The sequence below is a fragment of the Ctenocephalides felis genome, unplaced genomic scaffold (assembly GCF_003426905.1).
Source record: "Ctenocephalides felis isolate EL2017-DRISC unplaced genomic scaffold, ASM342690v1 CF-g0.4_SCAFFOLD_01886, whole genome shotgun sequence".
Taxonomy (NCBI): domain Eukaryota; kingdom Metazoa; phylum Arthropoda; class Insecta; order Siphonaptera; family Pulicidae; genus Ctenocephalides; species Ctenocephalides felis.
The window spans coordinates 88,717,751-88,731,675 of record NW_020538040.1 but is presented as its reverse complement, the minus strand read 5'-3'; the positions used below and the strand labels follow the sequence as shown (position 1 = coordinate 88,731,675).

The 13,925-nt window shown below is 28.4% G+C and overlaps 1 protein-coding gene across 1 annotated transcript in view; it reads left to right on the top strand.

The window, feature by feature from the left end:
• Positions 1-13,925, top strand: part of LOC113377291 (short-chain dehydrogenase/reductase family 16C member 6-like) — an 80,127-nt gene that overhangs the window by 48,154 nt on the left and 18,048 nt on the right. Inside the window, exon 3 of the mRNA XM_026617550.1 lies at positions 9,416-9,579. Coding sequence (XP_026473335.1) covers positions 9,416-9,579 — 164 coding nt within the window. The remainder of the gene's footprint in view (positions 1-9,415; positions 9,580-13,925) is intronic.

Sequence of the window (13,925 nt, the reverse complement as noted above, 5' to 3'; positions counted from 1 at the left end):
GACCGAATTTTTGTTTTTTTTTTGTTTTTTTTTTCAAAAGTGCGTCTTTAAAGTAAATAAAAAAAACTTGAAAGCTATTGGGAGTTTGTAGAGTTAGTTCAGGAACATGCGGAAGCGTTCAGTATTGTTTTCTTCTGGTGAAGACTGTTCTTTTTACCACTTTGTGCTTAAAGGCGAGGAATTCTCTAAATTTTTGTGCCTATACTACAAGAAGATATTAAAACCATCATCAGCTTTTTATGTTTCTTGCGCTTAACCCACGTCACATTTAGTTATTTTCCTCTAAAAAAAAAATCTACATTATTTATTTATAATATTAATATGTCAATTTTTGGTACGTGACGATTTTAACATATCGCTGTAATTATTGTAAAAAACATTTAATAATTACTAAAGATATGTTTTGTGTTGAAATTATAGTATTTAATATGCATTATAAATTAGCATAGCAGCACTCTAATAAATTTTATTGGATTTTTACGCTAACTATTTTGCTATGTATGTTTACAAGAATAAATCACTTTGATTTGCTTGTTTCTTGTTGCTCAAGTTTTTCCTACATTAAAATGATTAAATGTTTTTATTGTTTTTTTCGTCTACAAAAACATGTTGTTAATTCTTCCAGTTTATATTCTGAAGCGAATCAATAATTACCTGCATATGTACGTAAAAAACTGTTTCAACATCAAAGTGCATAGTAGTTGCATTATGATGTATTTAAATTAAATGCGCGCTTCACTGAATCGTTACGAAGCAAAAATATGTTTTCTTCAATATTATTGAATCATAATGTGTTAATTATTTATCGAATTAGCTCAACCTTGAAATTCCCATTTTTAACATCTGTAGGGATGTAACCATCATTAAAAAGTGCTTATTTGATATTTTTACCTCATTATCAGAGGTTCATACAGAGCTTAATAATATGCATAAATTTTGTTACTATTTTTTTGTTCCACTGATTTTTAAACTTTAGAAACATTTTCAATTATCGTCAGAAATTTAAAATTTTAATTATTATTTTATTAAGTATTTTAATTTTTTACTTTTCGTCTATTCATATAATAGTTTTCAAATGTAACTAATTATTAATTATTGACATAAAAATAGTTAAAGACATTCTGTATTTTAATTTGCAAACTTTACGAACAATTTTAAAGTTATTTTGAATTGAATAAAAAAAAATTGAAGTTTCAAACTGTTCAAAATTGTTCAACCTTTTCAATATTTTCAATGACATTTTAAAATTTTAATTTAAAATTTAAGTTTAATTTTATTTGATGATTTGATTCCTCTAATATTTTTATGCACAATGGGAAGTTTAAGCAATTTGCACTAGCTCTTCATTCACTTATATTTAAATATTTCATTTTATATAAAGATAAGATACATTTAAATTCACATTTTCATGTAGTTTTTTAGCGATCTTTGTTCCAGTAGAAATATTTTAATAGGGTATTTGACTCTGAGCACTTATATTGTAAAAACCAAACCAATTATATCACAACAAACAACACATGTCAAACAAACAGCTATCTGACTATTTTCAGTAAAACTACCAGTTAATTTATTGCAGAAATGTGCTATTGGGTAAAATGGTACGGCTTCGGGGCAAACAGACCCAATGTCATATTTTAATTTTAAAGAGATTTCACAAAATAATATCTACATTATACAACCAATGCAAAATATAAATTTTATGGGTGCATTTTTTGCAGAGCTAACACTGTATATAACCTTGATCTCGTATTTTGTCAGAATTGCTTTTTTAACTTAGTTTACTTCTCTATTTACTTTTTTCATTGTTTACATTCTTGGTCCTTTTTATCCCACCCAGGTGTAAGCTTTCATAGAGGTTATATAACAAAACTGTTGAATCCAAATTAAAATTAACAACACATCTTATAAAACAATAAAATAACGTGTACTTAAAATTTATATTAGAATTTCGTAAACTAAACATCAGAGTTCACAGCCAAAATAACTAGCAATGAAAAAAATACTTTTGTTAAATATTTTCAAACATTGCCGTTTATCTCCCGATTGTAATTTATATTAATTATATTAATTAACTTCCCGTAGGGCAAGTTATAGTAATCGCAAAAAAATCGAAAATGAAAATTTTTATATATCCTTACGTTTAAAAGGTTTCTGAGTATTTTGGCTTGCCTTAGAAAAAATGGATGTATGTGTGTGTGTATGTGTGTGTGCGCGTTTTTGTGTGCGGATACAAATTTTCGTCGACGATTTCGGGAACACCAATCAACCGATTTGAATAATTCAAAAAACATTCGATTCGTATTGATAAGGAGACGTGTTGATTAGTTTTTGGCAAAGGCAGGTCTAGCCGTTTCGAAGATACGGGGCAAAAAGTGCCAAAAATGGTAACTCAGTTTTTAAGAGAACGGAGCGTCCGGTTTTAATAATTCAAAAAACATGTTATTTGTATTGACAAGATGAAGAATTGATCATTGTTTCGGAGATCTAATAAAAAAAGTAAAAAAAAGCCAATTGGCGGTCAAAAATGATCATTAGACATATGCACATCAAATTATCAGATATTTTATAGAGATTTTAACAAAAAGTATAAATTTTGTTTACATTCCTATGGGTTCCGTACCAATGTTTAGCCGTTAGACGGTAACGCAGCGCTTACGCGCTTTGACATTTCGTCTCTATGCCGTTAAAGCAGTACGATTGCTTTGAAAAAAAGTTAAGAATTTCCAAAATATGTCAAAATAAAGAAATCATTTTTTTCAATAATTTTTTTTTTCAAAAAAAAGTAATTTTTTGTAAAAAATATAGTTTCTCAAAAATTCAATTTTTTCATTGACGATTAGCGAATTTTTTGCAAAAATTTTATATTGGTATTATATTACTAGCCGAGCCTTAAAACTGAATTCTGTATTGATCACATGTAATATTTAAAATAACTTTCGTATTTGACAAAATGTATGCACAATTATGCACGAAAAAAAAAATTGCAAAGCAACAGACATTTTAAATTTCGGAAACATAAACGAAATACACAAATTCTGTCTGGTTGACTTTTTAGATTTTATCAAAAAAAGCTTTATATTTTCTTTATCATCTTATTTTTAAATTAAATGTAATTTAATAGGGTACAGTCGATCAATATAGAATCGATACGCTTAATTCATATTTTAATTATTGTCGTGTTGAAAGGGCTTTTTTCGGAGTAACAAGTAGGTATTTAAAATAGGTGCGAACTATTTAATTTAGTAAGCAATGATTGTGTAATAATTAATAATCCATAAGTAATTTATTTACTTACGTCATAATATTAATCGAACGCCTTTTTTAATTAAGAAAACATTTGTTTTCGAATATTTAATCTGATAAAATGATGACCTGTCTAAAAGATTCAATTTATAATAAATTTGAACCAAGGTTTCTTCTACTCGGAATTTGTAAATTGTGGGTTATTCCATAGTTGCACACTTTTTATGCTGCTATCAATGTACACGCAACTACAGATTCATAAATTTCGCTAAAGATATCTCAAACTATAATTATAAAGAATATTATAAAATAAAAATTTCAGATTTACTTGTCGAATCAATTTGGATGTTAGAATATTTTTTGTAAATGTATATATATATATATATATATATACATATATATGTGTGTGTGTATATATACAATTAATTAATAACCTTCATTAATTTGAGCGTTAATTACGAATTTCTATTTTTGCCTCCAACGTTATATTAAAAGATATGGGAATATTGGTTTTAATATTCCTAATTAGTTTATAAATCTAATATTTAGTTTAAAAAATTTGCCGAATTTTATTCTATAAATCTTGATATAAATCGCATTCAACTTTTTATCTAAACATTAGTTGATGATTTGATCAAGAGATCAAGTTATGTCTTTTAATCCTTTATTAACTTCCGTTAGAGTAAGTTATAGTAATCACAAAAAAATGAAAATGAACATTTTTGCATATCTTAACGTTTCAGACATTCATCAATATTTTGGCATACCTTAAAAAAATTGATGTTGATAGGTGTGCGTGTGAGTATGTTTAGATACAATTTTTCGTCCACGATATTGGAATTATCGAATCAACACTCGATTCGTATTAAGAGGGAGGTGTGCTGATTAGTTTTTGGCAAAGGCAGGTCTAGCCGTTCCGGAGATACGATCATCCGATTAGGATGATTCAAAAAATATTCGATACGTATTGATTGAATGAATGGTTAATAATATAATAATGATTGAGTTTAGTGTTTCGGTAAGAGGAGTAATAGTTGCTTTCAACTTACTAAAGATGATGTTGAATATACTAAAAATCACATTTCGTAACAAATAATGTCCAACCTATTCTTCAAAATACTTGTTACATACGAAATTGGAAAAATCCCGAATCAAATTGATCGGTCGATATTATATAAGTGACCCTAAATAAGTAATAGTGTGAGAGAATAATAAAATAAAATACCGATCATAACAAGAATAATACAGGAAAAGTATTAAATATATGTTTTGCATACCGTATAACCTTGCCATTTATTAAAAGATGCTATATTTTTTTAAAGAATACTTTTTTTGGACTTTAAGCTTTTTTCTTTTATATCTCAACTCTCTATCATTGTATGAGCATGAGATAAATATTATTCATAATTAAAATCACATAAATATAAGGTGATTTGTAAGGTAGAGTATTTCACACTTTTATAACTTGACTCAAGTATCATCTTTATAAGCATAAACAAAATTTAAATGCTGCAATAAATTCCGGAATTTAGGAATCTTTTTCTGGCAGGATTTTAAATGTATTTTTTTAAACTCGAAAACTGTCTGCATTGTTTATATTTTCTAAACGATATAATTTGCTTGTAAAGTTTGGAAAATTGATTTTGGGAAATTCATTAGCATAGTGATAAAAGATAAAACTTTGCTCTATATTATAAATACTCTATTTTAAATTTAAGCTTCATAAACGATGTAACAACAAAATTATTATTAGTTGACAGAAAGTTTCTGAATAACAAAATTAATAACTGTTTTATTGTTATTTGGAATACTCTGGTTTTATGATTGCATTTACAAATGAATAGAATATTATGTTTTCGAATATGATTTATAATGTGCATTTGCATAGATTAAAATCATATTTTGATTGCTAGTTCTTGTTTTTAATGACTGTTCAAGAGATTTTCTACTATTTGTACCTTTATAATCATTTACACAATTTTTAGTTGAAAATATATTAGATTTGTTTATATCAAAAAGACCTTGATATGGATGGTATACTATTTATATCATATTTCTTAACATAGCAAATGAGATGGAGAATTCATTAAAATGCAATAGAGGAACGGAATAATTATTGCATCTTATGACATATGTCATCTGGAAACTTTCTGGGCATATTGAGAAACTTTATTTATGTATTTTTAAAAAAGGTTAAACATAATTTGATGAAATCGAAGCACTCTATTATAGTTAAATAAACCTTGTCGCAACATTGATATAGCACAGAAGCTTTTAGTCAATTATTATAATGTTTTCGATGTCACAGCTGGAGTAATATTTAGATTTTTATTGTGTTTATCGTTTATATGTTATTACTTGAGTAATGTTTGTCTACAGTTGCCTCCTGGATCCTAAAAAGTATAATAAATTAATAATACTATTTTTACACGTTTTTAGGATTATAATATTCACTAACTCAGTTTTTAGCATTTCTAATGCTGATGCCTTTGATATCATACTATAATTTTGGAGTTTTATATAACAAACAAGCGAAGAATATCAAATAATGATTATACATATGTATCTAAATTTGAATGTACGGATTAAACCTTTTTTTAAAATGATGTTTGAAAAAAGGATATGTGGTGATTTATCAAATTTGGTGTTTTTACTAGTCCATGGTTGAGCCTTTGCCATTAACAGACATCAGTTGATTAGTTTTGTGTAAAAATCATGGTGATAAATATTTTCATAATGCCGTCTTGTCAAAACTAGTAATCTTAAATGCTTAAACTTGTTTCAAATATTTATAAGTGAGATCAAAAATAATTTTACTACGCAAAGCTTTGTCAATTTATTTAGTGTATAGTTTCAATATACATCAGTAAATAAATAAATAAATAATGGTTGATCTGCTCAAAGGACCGTAAGCTGAGTTAAACCTCAACTTGATTACACGTGAGGGCCCTAAGTGAGGAATATTTTTAATTTCAAACATATTTTTTAATTTGGGGCTCTCCCGTGGCTTACTGGATAGCTGTGGATTTGGAATTAGAAGTTCCAATTTTCATACTCACTTTGTACAGCCTGATGTCAGGAGTAGTGACATTGATTTTTACTTGAATATTATTAACATTATGTTTGCTAGATAACATGTTAGAGACGTTCAAATACAACAAAATATGTCGAACACAGGTAAAGCCAACCTTTGGGTTGCCATCTATTTGAAAAGCCACGTTAATAGGATGTCGTCACAAGATTATAGGACCAATAAAATTTCGGATTGCTATTTGTATATTCAAGCGTAAATAGTCATCAGTGCTACAATATGTCAGTTTGTTTTACGCTACGCGATTACCTTGTCGTTACAATGCAGGACGCACCGCACATCCATTACTGATTTGTCCGTCGTAAAGTTCTTTCAACTTCCAATAGGCGAAGTGCCATTTACTGGTAGTGTTGTGAGTTTGAAGTATCTCCACTTATGAGACAATATGACAACGTACGATTGTGTAGAAAGTGTTACTCTATAATGTGTGCTAGCTCTTGAACTATGCAGATCGATGGGAAATCCGGCTCGGTTGAGCAATGTGCAGCGCCAAGGACGCCCGGATAGATGCAAAACATCTGAACGCGCTGAACCGTCCCCTTTTAGCGAACTGCATTTATTGCACGCGATCGCAACCATGTATATATAAGTACGGACACCTTTTTGATATCTTTATAATCGTGATTAACCGACCAAGCATTCAATTTGTTATGACCTGGGAACAAGTTGAAGGTTGATTCCTTGCACACATATTTTTGTAATCGATCTGACAATTGTTCATTTTTTAACTACAATGCCTTTAAATAATTACTAGATTTTAATTAGATAATTTTTTGCTAATTTAATTTTTCTATATAATTTAGTAATATTTTAAAAACTAGCATAGAAATTGGTACAAATGCCAACTTTTTTATAAAAATGTATGAATAAGCATACCTAATTATAAAGTTATTTCAGAAATTAATTTAGTTACAAATGCGAAATATTTTTATTATCTATATATTAATATCTATATGTGTGTGTGTGTCTCAGATCTGGACGTCAAGTCTTATTGGCCTTAACTGTACTGAAAAAATTTAGAAAATAAAATTATTTTACGTTGTCATGCAACCTAGAGCTTTGGTGAAATTGTGACCATTTTTCGATTATTGTGGTTAACTTTTATTAATTTTCGAAAATTTTCAATGATAAAATTAACAAGTATTTTACCATTTTACAAACATGATAAAATGCGCCAACTTTTGATGAAAGTAGCCAACACACTTTACTTCTTTTTTTTAAAGCCCTTCTCAAAGTCGACCGATTGTAAAAAAAATTACGCTCATAGTTTAACAAAATTTACGTTTCAGACGTTTGTCAATATTTTGGCATATCTCAGAAAAAATGTATGTTAATAGGTGTGTGTTTTCGGCCGACTATTGTAAATTCGTCAAATTTATTGAATGTCCTTTACTGGACAGTTGTAAATAAAAGTGATAATAAAAAATGTATGTTTGGATACAATTTACAAAAGTTTTGATTCTTGAAAACTTGGAGCAAAAGTGTTATTATTTTTGGTCCTAGAAGAGTTATTGACGGTTATGGTTCTAAAATTGAAATGAACACAATTAGTAAAACTAAACTGCAATAACCGAAAAATTGGGATAATTTTACCAAAGCTTCAGGTTGCACTTAAAAGCTCATAATTTCCAAATAACGTGAGATATTTTTTTCTTCTAATTTTTTTCAGAACAGTTAAAGTCTATACTATCTCGTACATATATAGAGTATATCCGAGTTGAAAATATAACATGTTTTGCTAGTTTCTTTAAAAATGTGTTATTTAAATATTTATATTTTACGTGTCTGCTATCTGTGTAAATTCACATAGCAGATGTGTTAAAACATAAACATTCAAATTATACATTTGAAAGAAAGGAAAAGCCTAAAGAAAGTGAAATTAATCATTTTCATTTCATAAAATGAGATACTATATTATTTTTTTCATTGTTTTTGTTTTTAAAAGCAATTAGAACTTAAGATGGGCTAATTTGACTTAATACTATGTCGGTTCAAGAATGTAACCAATTTTATCATTGCGATTTAGCAATGCCGGATGAGGGCTATTTTCACTTGGAAACATGTTGCTATCTATATTTCCATGTGAAAACCAATATCACTACTGCATGACATCAGCCCAGGATACTATATACCAATATACTAATGAATTGTGTATACACTAAGCATATAAAATTGTTTGTTAGGAGAGAAGTAGAAGTATTATTTTGCATATTATTTTCATAGATTTCATATCACACATACTTCTTCCACTTAGTTAGGTGCAGTTCTATAGATCAAGTTGAAATATTATTATTATAAGGAACATAATAAGAGACAAAATGGAATATATAGAGTCGAATATATTCTAAATATACATATATGATATTCGCTGATCGCCTTTGATTTAATGTGGCAAGTGCACCAATTATTTTTAAATAAAAAATGTAGATTCTGGATTTATATAAACTAAACTGTGTATTTAAGATATTCAAACAGATCAAATCTGTTTAAGTAAAGGAGGCTATAATACGATATAAACACTGCATAAATTTACGTTGCTTTATTGATATTTATTGAAAAGGTTTGCGGTCGTTTTTCTTTGTGTCTTTGTTAACGAGTTCTTCAAAACAAGTCTTGTACTACTGCTTTTAAATTCTATTGTTTTTAACACATGATGAGGAATACATAAATACTTGTTTATATGCAACAATTAGCATAATATAAATTACTTAATTATTAAGTTAGTCATTATACATATGTATTTAAGATACTTTCGGCTTTGTAATTATAAGGATTCAAAACCACAATTCGGGCAACCTTATATTATGCAGTTTTAACTACGAAGGAACTCTCTCACACCATGCTGAATCAAATTGTTGTTTGTTATCTTTTACGATTCTGTCTTTAAAGACAGTACCTATTATTATCATTATCATTATTATTATTATTATTATTATTATTATTATTATCATTATTATTATTATTATTATTATCATTATTATTATTATTATTATTATTATATATAATGGGTACATGCGTGTGTATCTGTATATAACAATTCGTATTCGATTATTTGTCTTATACCTAATTTATGTCATTTAGTAATGGAAGAGACGGCTCGGCAGATATCGGAGGATTATCCTTTACCAGCAAATAGACAAAATATCAACAATACTGCAGTCAGGTGTAAGGGCTACGTTGTGGACATATCCAATCGGAATGACGTATATCGAGCTGCTGATCTTGTTCGGCAAGAAGTCGGAGAGGTATGTCGATTTATATATGTTATATAATAGTAAAAAGAAATCTATTACTTTACATGAAATTGAAGGCTTTAATTACTATAGTTAGAATGGTCCGATTTCGATCAAATATGCGCCGTTCAAGCTCCTGGAGCTTCCGTCGAGTCCCACACACATGGCCTGCGTTGTCCTGATCGAACAAAATTCATCTTTTATTGGCCAAAGCTTCATACAAATGGTTTTTTGTGTAAATTTTATACAACGAAACAATGCGTACAGGACGGACGGACTCGACAATGTTCGTGATTTTGTCGACAATTAGCCTTTCAGTACGGATGTGTCTTTGACATCGAAATTACCGGAATGGAATCGACAAAACCAAAATTGCGCATAATTGGCTGTAACAGTATCAAAACTATAAAATTTATTCACATTTTCAGCCACCTTGCTTGCGGTTTTGCCTTTATCGAACAAAAATTGTGAAATATTAGGTAGTTTTTCTTTGCTGATGTCCATTTTTGACGCACGCTTAAAAAAAACTGAGTCACTTACAAATCAGTCCAAATATGAATTGAATTGTCTCTAAAATTGGGCTCAAAAAGTTAGTGCCCCAATGGCGTCCAAATGTATGACCGACCCCTATTAACTTTGTAAGGCAATCCAACCATGTCTGTGGTTCAGCCCCCGGGACACTTCCTGAGAGGTACACCATACAAAAATTGCAAAAAATGATCGTTTTTGGTATTTTACTCACGCAAAAAAAATACTTCAAGTAATAATTTATAAGTTTTACATAATGGAAATAAATCGATGATTTTTGTCATGGCAAAGTACCAAAAATGATGCAATTATTATATGGCGGACCTCTAAGGGGTGGATCGGCTTTCTGGAGTTAGTAGAGCTTGGTCATACATTTGGACGCGAAATTCAACCCTTATCTAGGCCCATCGAGCCGCTCCAATGTATAAATAAATAAAATAAATGTATATATATATATATATATATATATATATATATACATATATAATTATCTCGTGCTTTATAATTGTGAGCTCTTAACTAAAACGTAGAACTTTGGTCAAACTATAATCATTTTTGATTTTTGTGGTAATTTTTATTATTTAGAAAGGCTTTTTAAAGCTTTTTTTAAATTTCATTTTTTGGTAAAGGAAGTTCCAGCAATTTGCCTTTTGCACCACCAGTTTTTATAATAAAACAGTACAAGTATCATTGTTTTGAAACGTAAGTTTCTTAAAAATGTTTTGCATATACGAGCTGTAATATGTCTCGTACCTGTAAATATATTTATTCAAATAAGGGTTGTTTTGGTTATTCTAACTATGATTGAATTATACATTTTATAGTTATGTTTTAACTTTCTGGTAATTGTGACTTTAAATTGTTTAATTTAAATTGAAAATGTTTGATTGGAACTAATTGTTTATTTATTATTTCTCCAGTTTCCTAATTCTCAACATCCTATTCAATTTTTAAAAAATAAACGAAATACAAGCTACTTTTTTATCAAATACGATTATTCTTATTAATATTTCAATCGTGTCCAGTCTCATCTTTAGAATATTGTGAAATACATAAAAGTTTAAAAGTTCAATAAAATTTCTCAATAGCTAAGTGCCTATGTGCATATCGCATTTGCTGCGCTGCCGGAGTTGCCAATTCATCCGGATAATTATGTAGAAAATATTTAAAGGTGCTTTGCTGGAAATATCATTGCAATATATGTTTCATCTCTATATTTTTGAATAATAGATAGAAAATAGACATTTATATTACTATTTTAATATATATTGCTAACTTTAATACTAATTACTGCAAAAATACTTGCTTCGATTTATTTTTTTTATTTATGCGCTTTGATAAGCGAAAATTGATTTCAGTGTGGGAAGATTTGAAAGAATTGTTTACGGGTTATGATTTTTATTCATATAAATATACGTGACTTGCGAACCCAAAACTATTGTTCGGTGTAAGATTGGTGAAATTTTATCAACAGCATTGCTTTTTTCAGATGTGTAGTCTTAAAAAACAGACTCGCATTTTGTTAAAAGATGCAGTTTGTCTATTCGCGATCAATATGTAGGATGTAATTTCTATTGCAATGATTGCATAAAAGCATTTTTTTTTGCCATGATTAATATTTATATTTTTTATTTTGAAGGAATTTTACGAAATACTAGCTACATTATTCAACCAATGCAAAGTTGTAAGGACACATTTTCTGTATAACACTGTATATAACCTTGATCTGTTATTTTGTCAGAAAAAAATGATCAGCAGAGTTGGATTAAATATTTATTTAACTTATCTTTTGTAAAATTGCTTTTTTAACTTAATTTACTTTTTTATATTCTATTTATATTCTAAACTAACTACGAAATAAAATACACTTGTTTTGGATTTTCAAATGTTGCCGTTTATTTCCCGAAAGAAGTCGTAAGGATCAAGGTGATGGCTGGATAATAATTTTTTTCCCTTTACTTTCAAATATTTTAAAAAAAAATCTTAACTTTACTTGTTTTTGAGCTAGTCAGCGCCGCTCTAACCTAGTTATACTAATAGGGTAGAGCGGGGCTAGTTGAGCATAAGGGCAAGTTAAGCAATCGAAATATCTCGAAAACTATTCACCGTCCGTTTAGGCATTATATGGCGGAAAGATAGAGGTTTGGGAGAAATAAACATCCCGCGATTGCTAGTGGCCGCTTGACAAATGAGTGAGGCTCACGGGCGTTTTGTTTATTTTGAGACCAAAAAGTAAAAAAGTAATTCATCACGAGTTTTTGTCTGGTTTAGCCAAATATTATTTATTTTTAATCAGGTAAATGTTATTCTTCCATATAATTATAGTACTTTTAATATGCACAGAGATTCTGGGTATAATTCTCATGTTTTTTTTATAAACTCACTTTTATTTCGAAATTCCGAGTTGGGGTTAGTTGAGCATAGTTGCTAAACTTCTTCTGTCACTAAGACAATTACCATTAACTTCCAGAAATTAATTATTATTTTTAAGATTTAAGCTAAGTCTATGAGTAATAATGATTTTAAACAAAAATACTGAATATAATGGTAAAATAATTCCAAAGATACGATATTGTTTTGTTGATTTTACTTTTCGTTAATTATTCAAAGCAAATTACTATAAGTTTTGTTTTCTCTCTCAATAAAGACTATAAATATAGAACTGGTTATTAAAAACTTATTTTATTTCATCACTAATCGACATTAAACCTATGATTTCATTATATTTTCTTAGTGCTCAACTTGCCCCACCTATGGGGTACATTGAGCATACTTGACTGTTTGCATTTAAACAGCTGTAGCTTTTAAATTTCACTTATTACCAAAAAATAGTATTAACACTTTTGTTAAGCGATAAACAGCAAATCCATTAAGCCGTATAGAAATTTATTTAGACTTTTCATTGAGGAGCTACATCCGTTTAAGTAAAAAATTGCTCAACTAGCCCCGCCCTACCCTATATAAATTAGTAAATATTCAAGAAAAGTTTAGTTTCATTTTTTTATTTCAGTTTTCTTTAAAATAATTTCTTCGTTTTCATTTGCAACTAATTTATGTACAAAATAGGTTTTGAAATTAATTTTATTATACGTACGATATATATTATATATACTCGTACATTTATTAATTTCTGTGGTATAATAATTTTATAACAAAACAAGAACTTACTTGTATTTTATGGATATAATTGATCAACCCCATTATTATGAATCAAATAAAAAATTATGTGGGACTTACTTGACCGTTCTTGAACCGAGTACGTTTTACTTTTACTTTTACATTTCGTACATCATGGGATTTTGTACAGACAATTTTAGTGTTGAATACGCACAAAGAAGACTTACATAGTTATAGCGTTACAGGGATACATATACATAATTCAACGATTTTCAATTAGTTTTAGATGAAAAATACCATAACAATTTTCTGATTAATTTAAATTAAATTTTGTTTACTATTAATTTTATTGTCTATATTATTATTGTATTTTATATTCTTCTATGACAAAGAGAGCGGAAAAGAAATTTAATGTATGAGTGTATATAATTAATATAATTTCAAATCTTAAGCTCATTAAAGTTTAGTGTTTTTCAATTTAGAAATCACGCTACAAATGTCTTTCGCTTGTCGTATAATTTTAGCTAATTTAAATTACATTTCTGAATGGAAACTAGCTATTGTAATGTTCGTTGAGGCAATTCAGTTTTTTTAATAGTGGGAGTTGAAATTATGGTTGGACATAAAGAATTTGATAAATTTAATCTCTACCATGTTTTTATCTGCCGGTGCAACTGGTCCTCTACAAGATTATATGAAAGACATCAATCTTA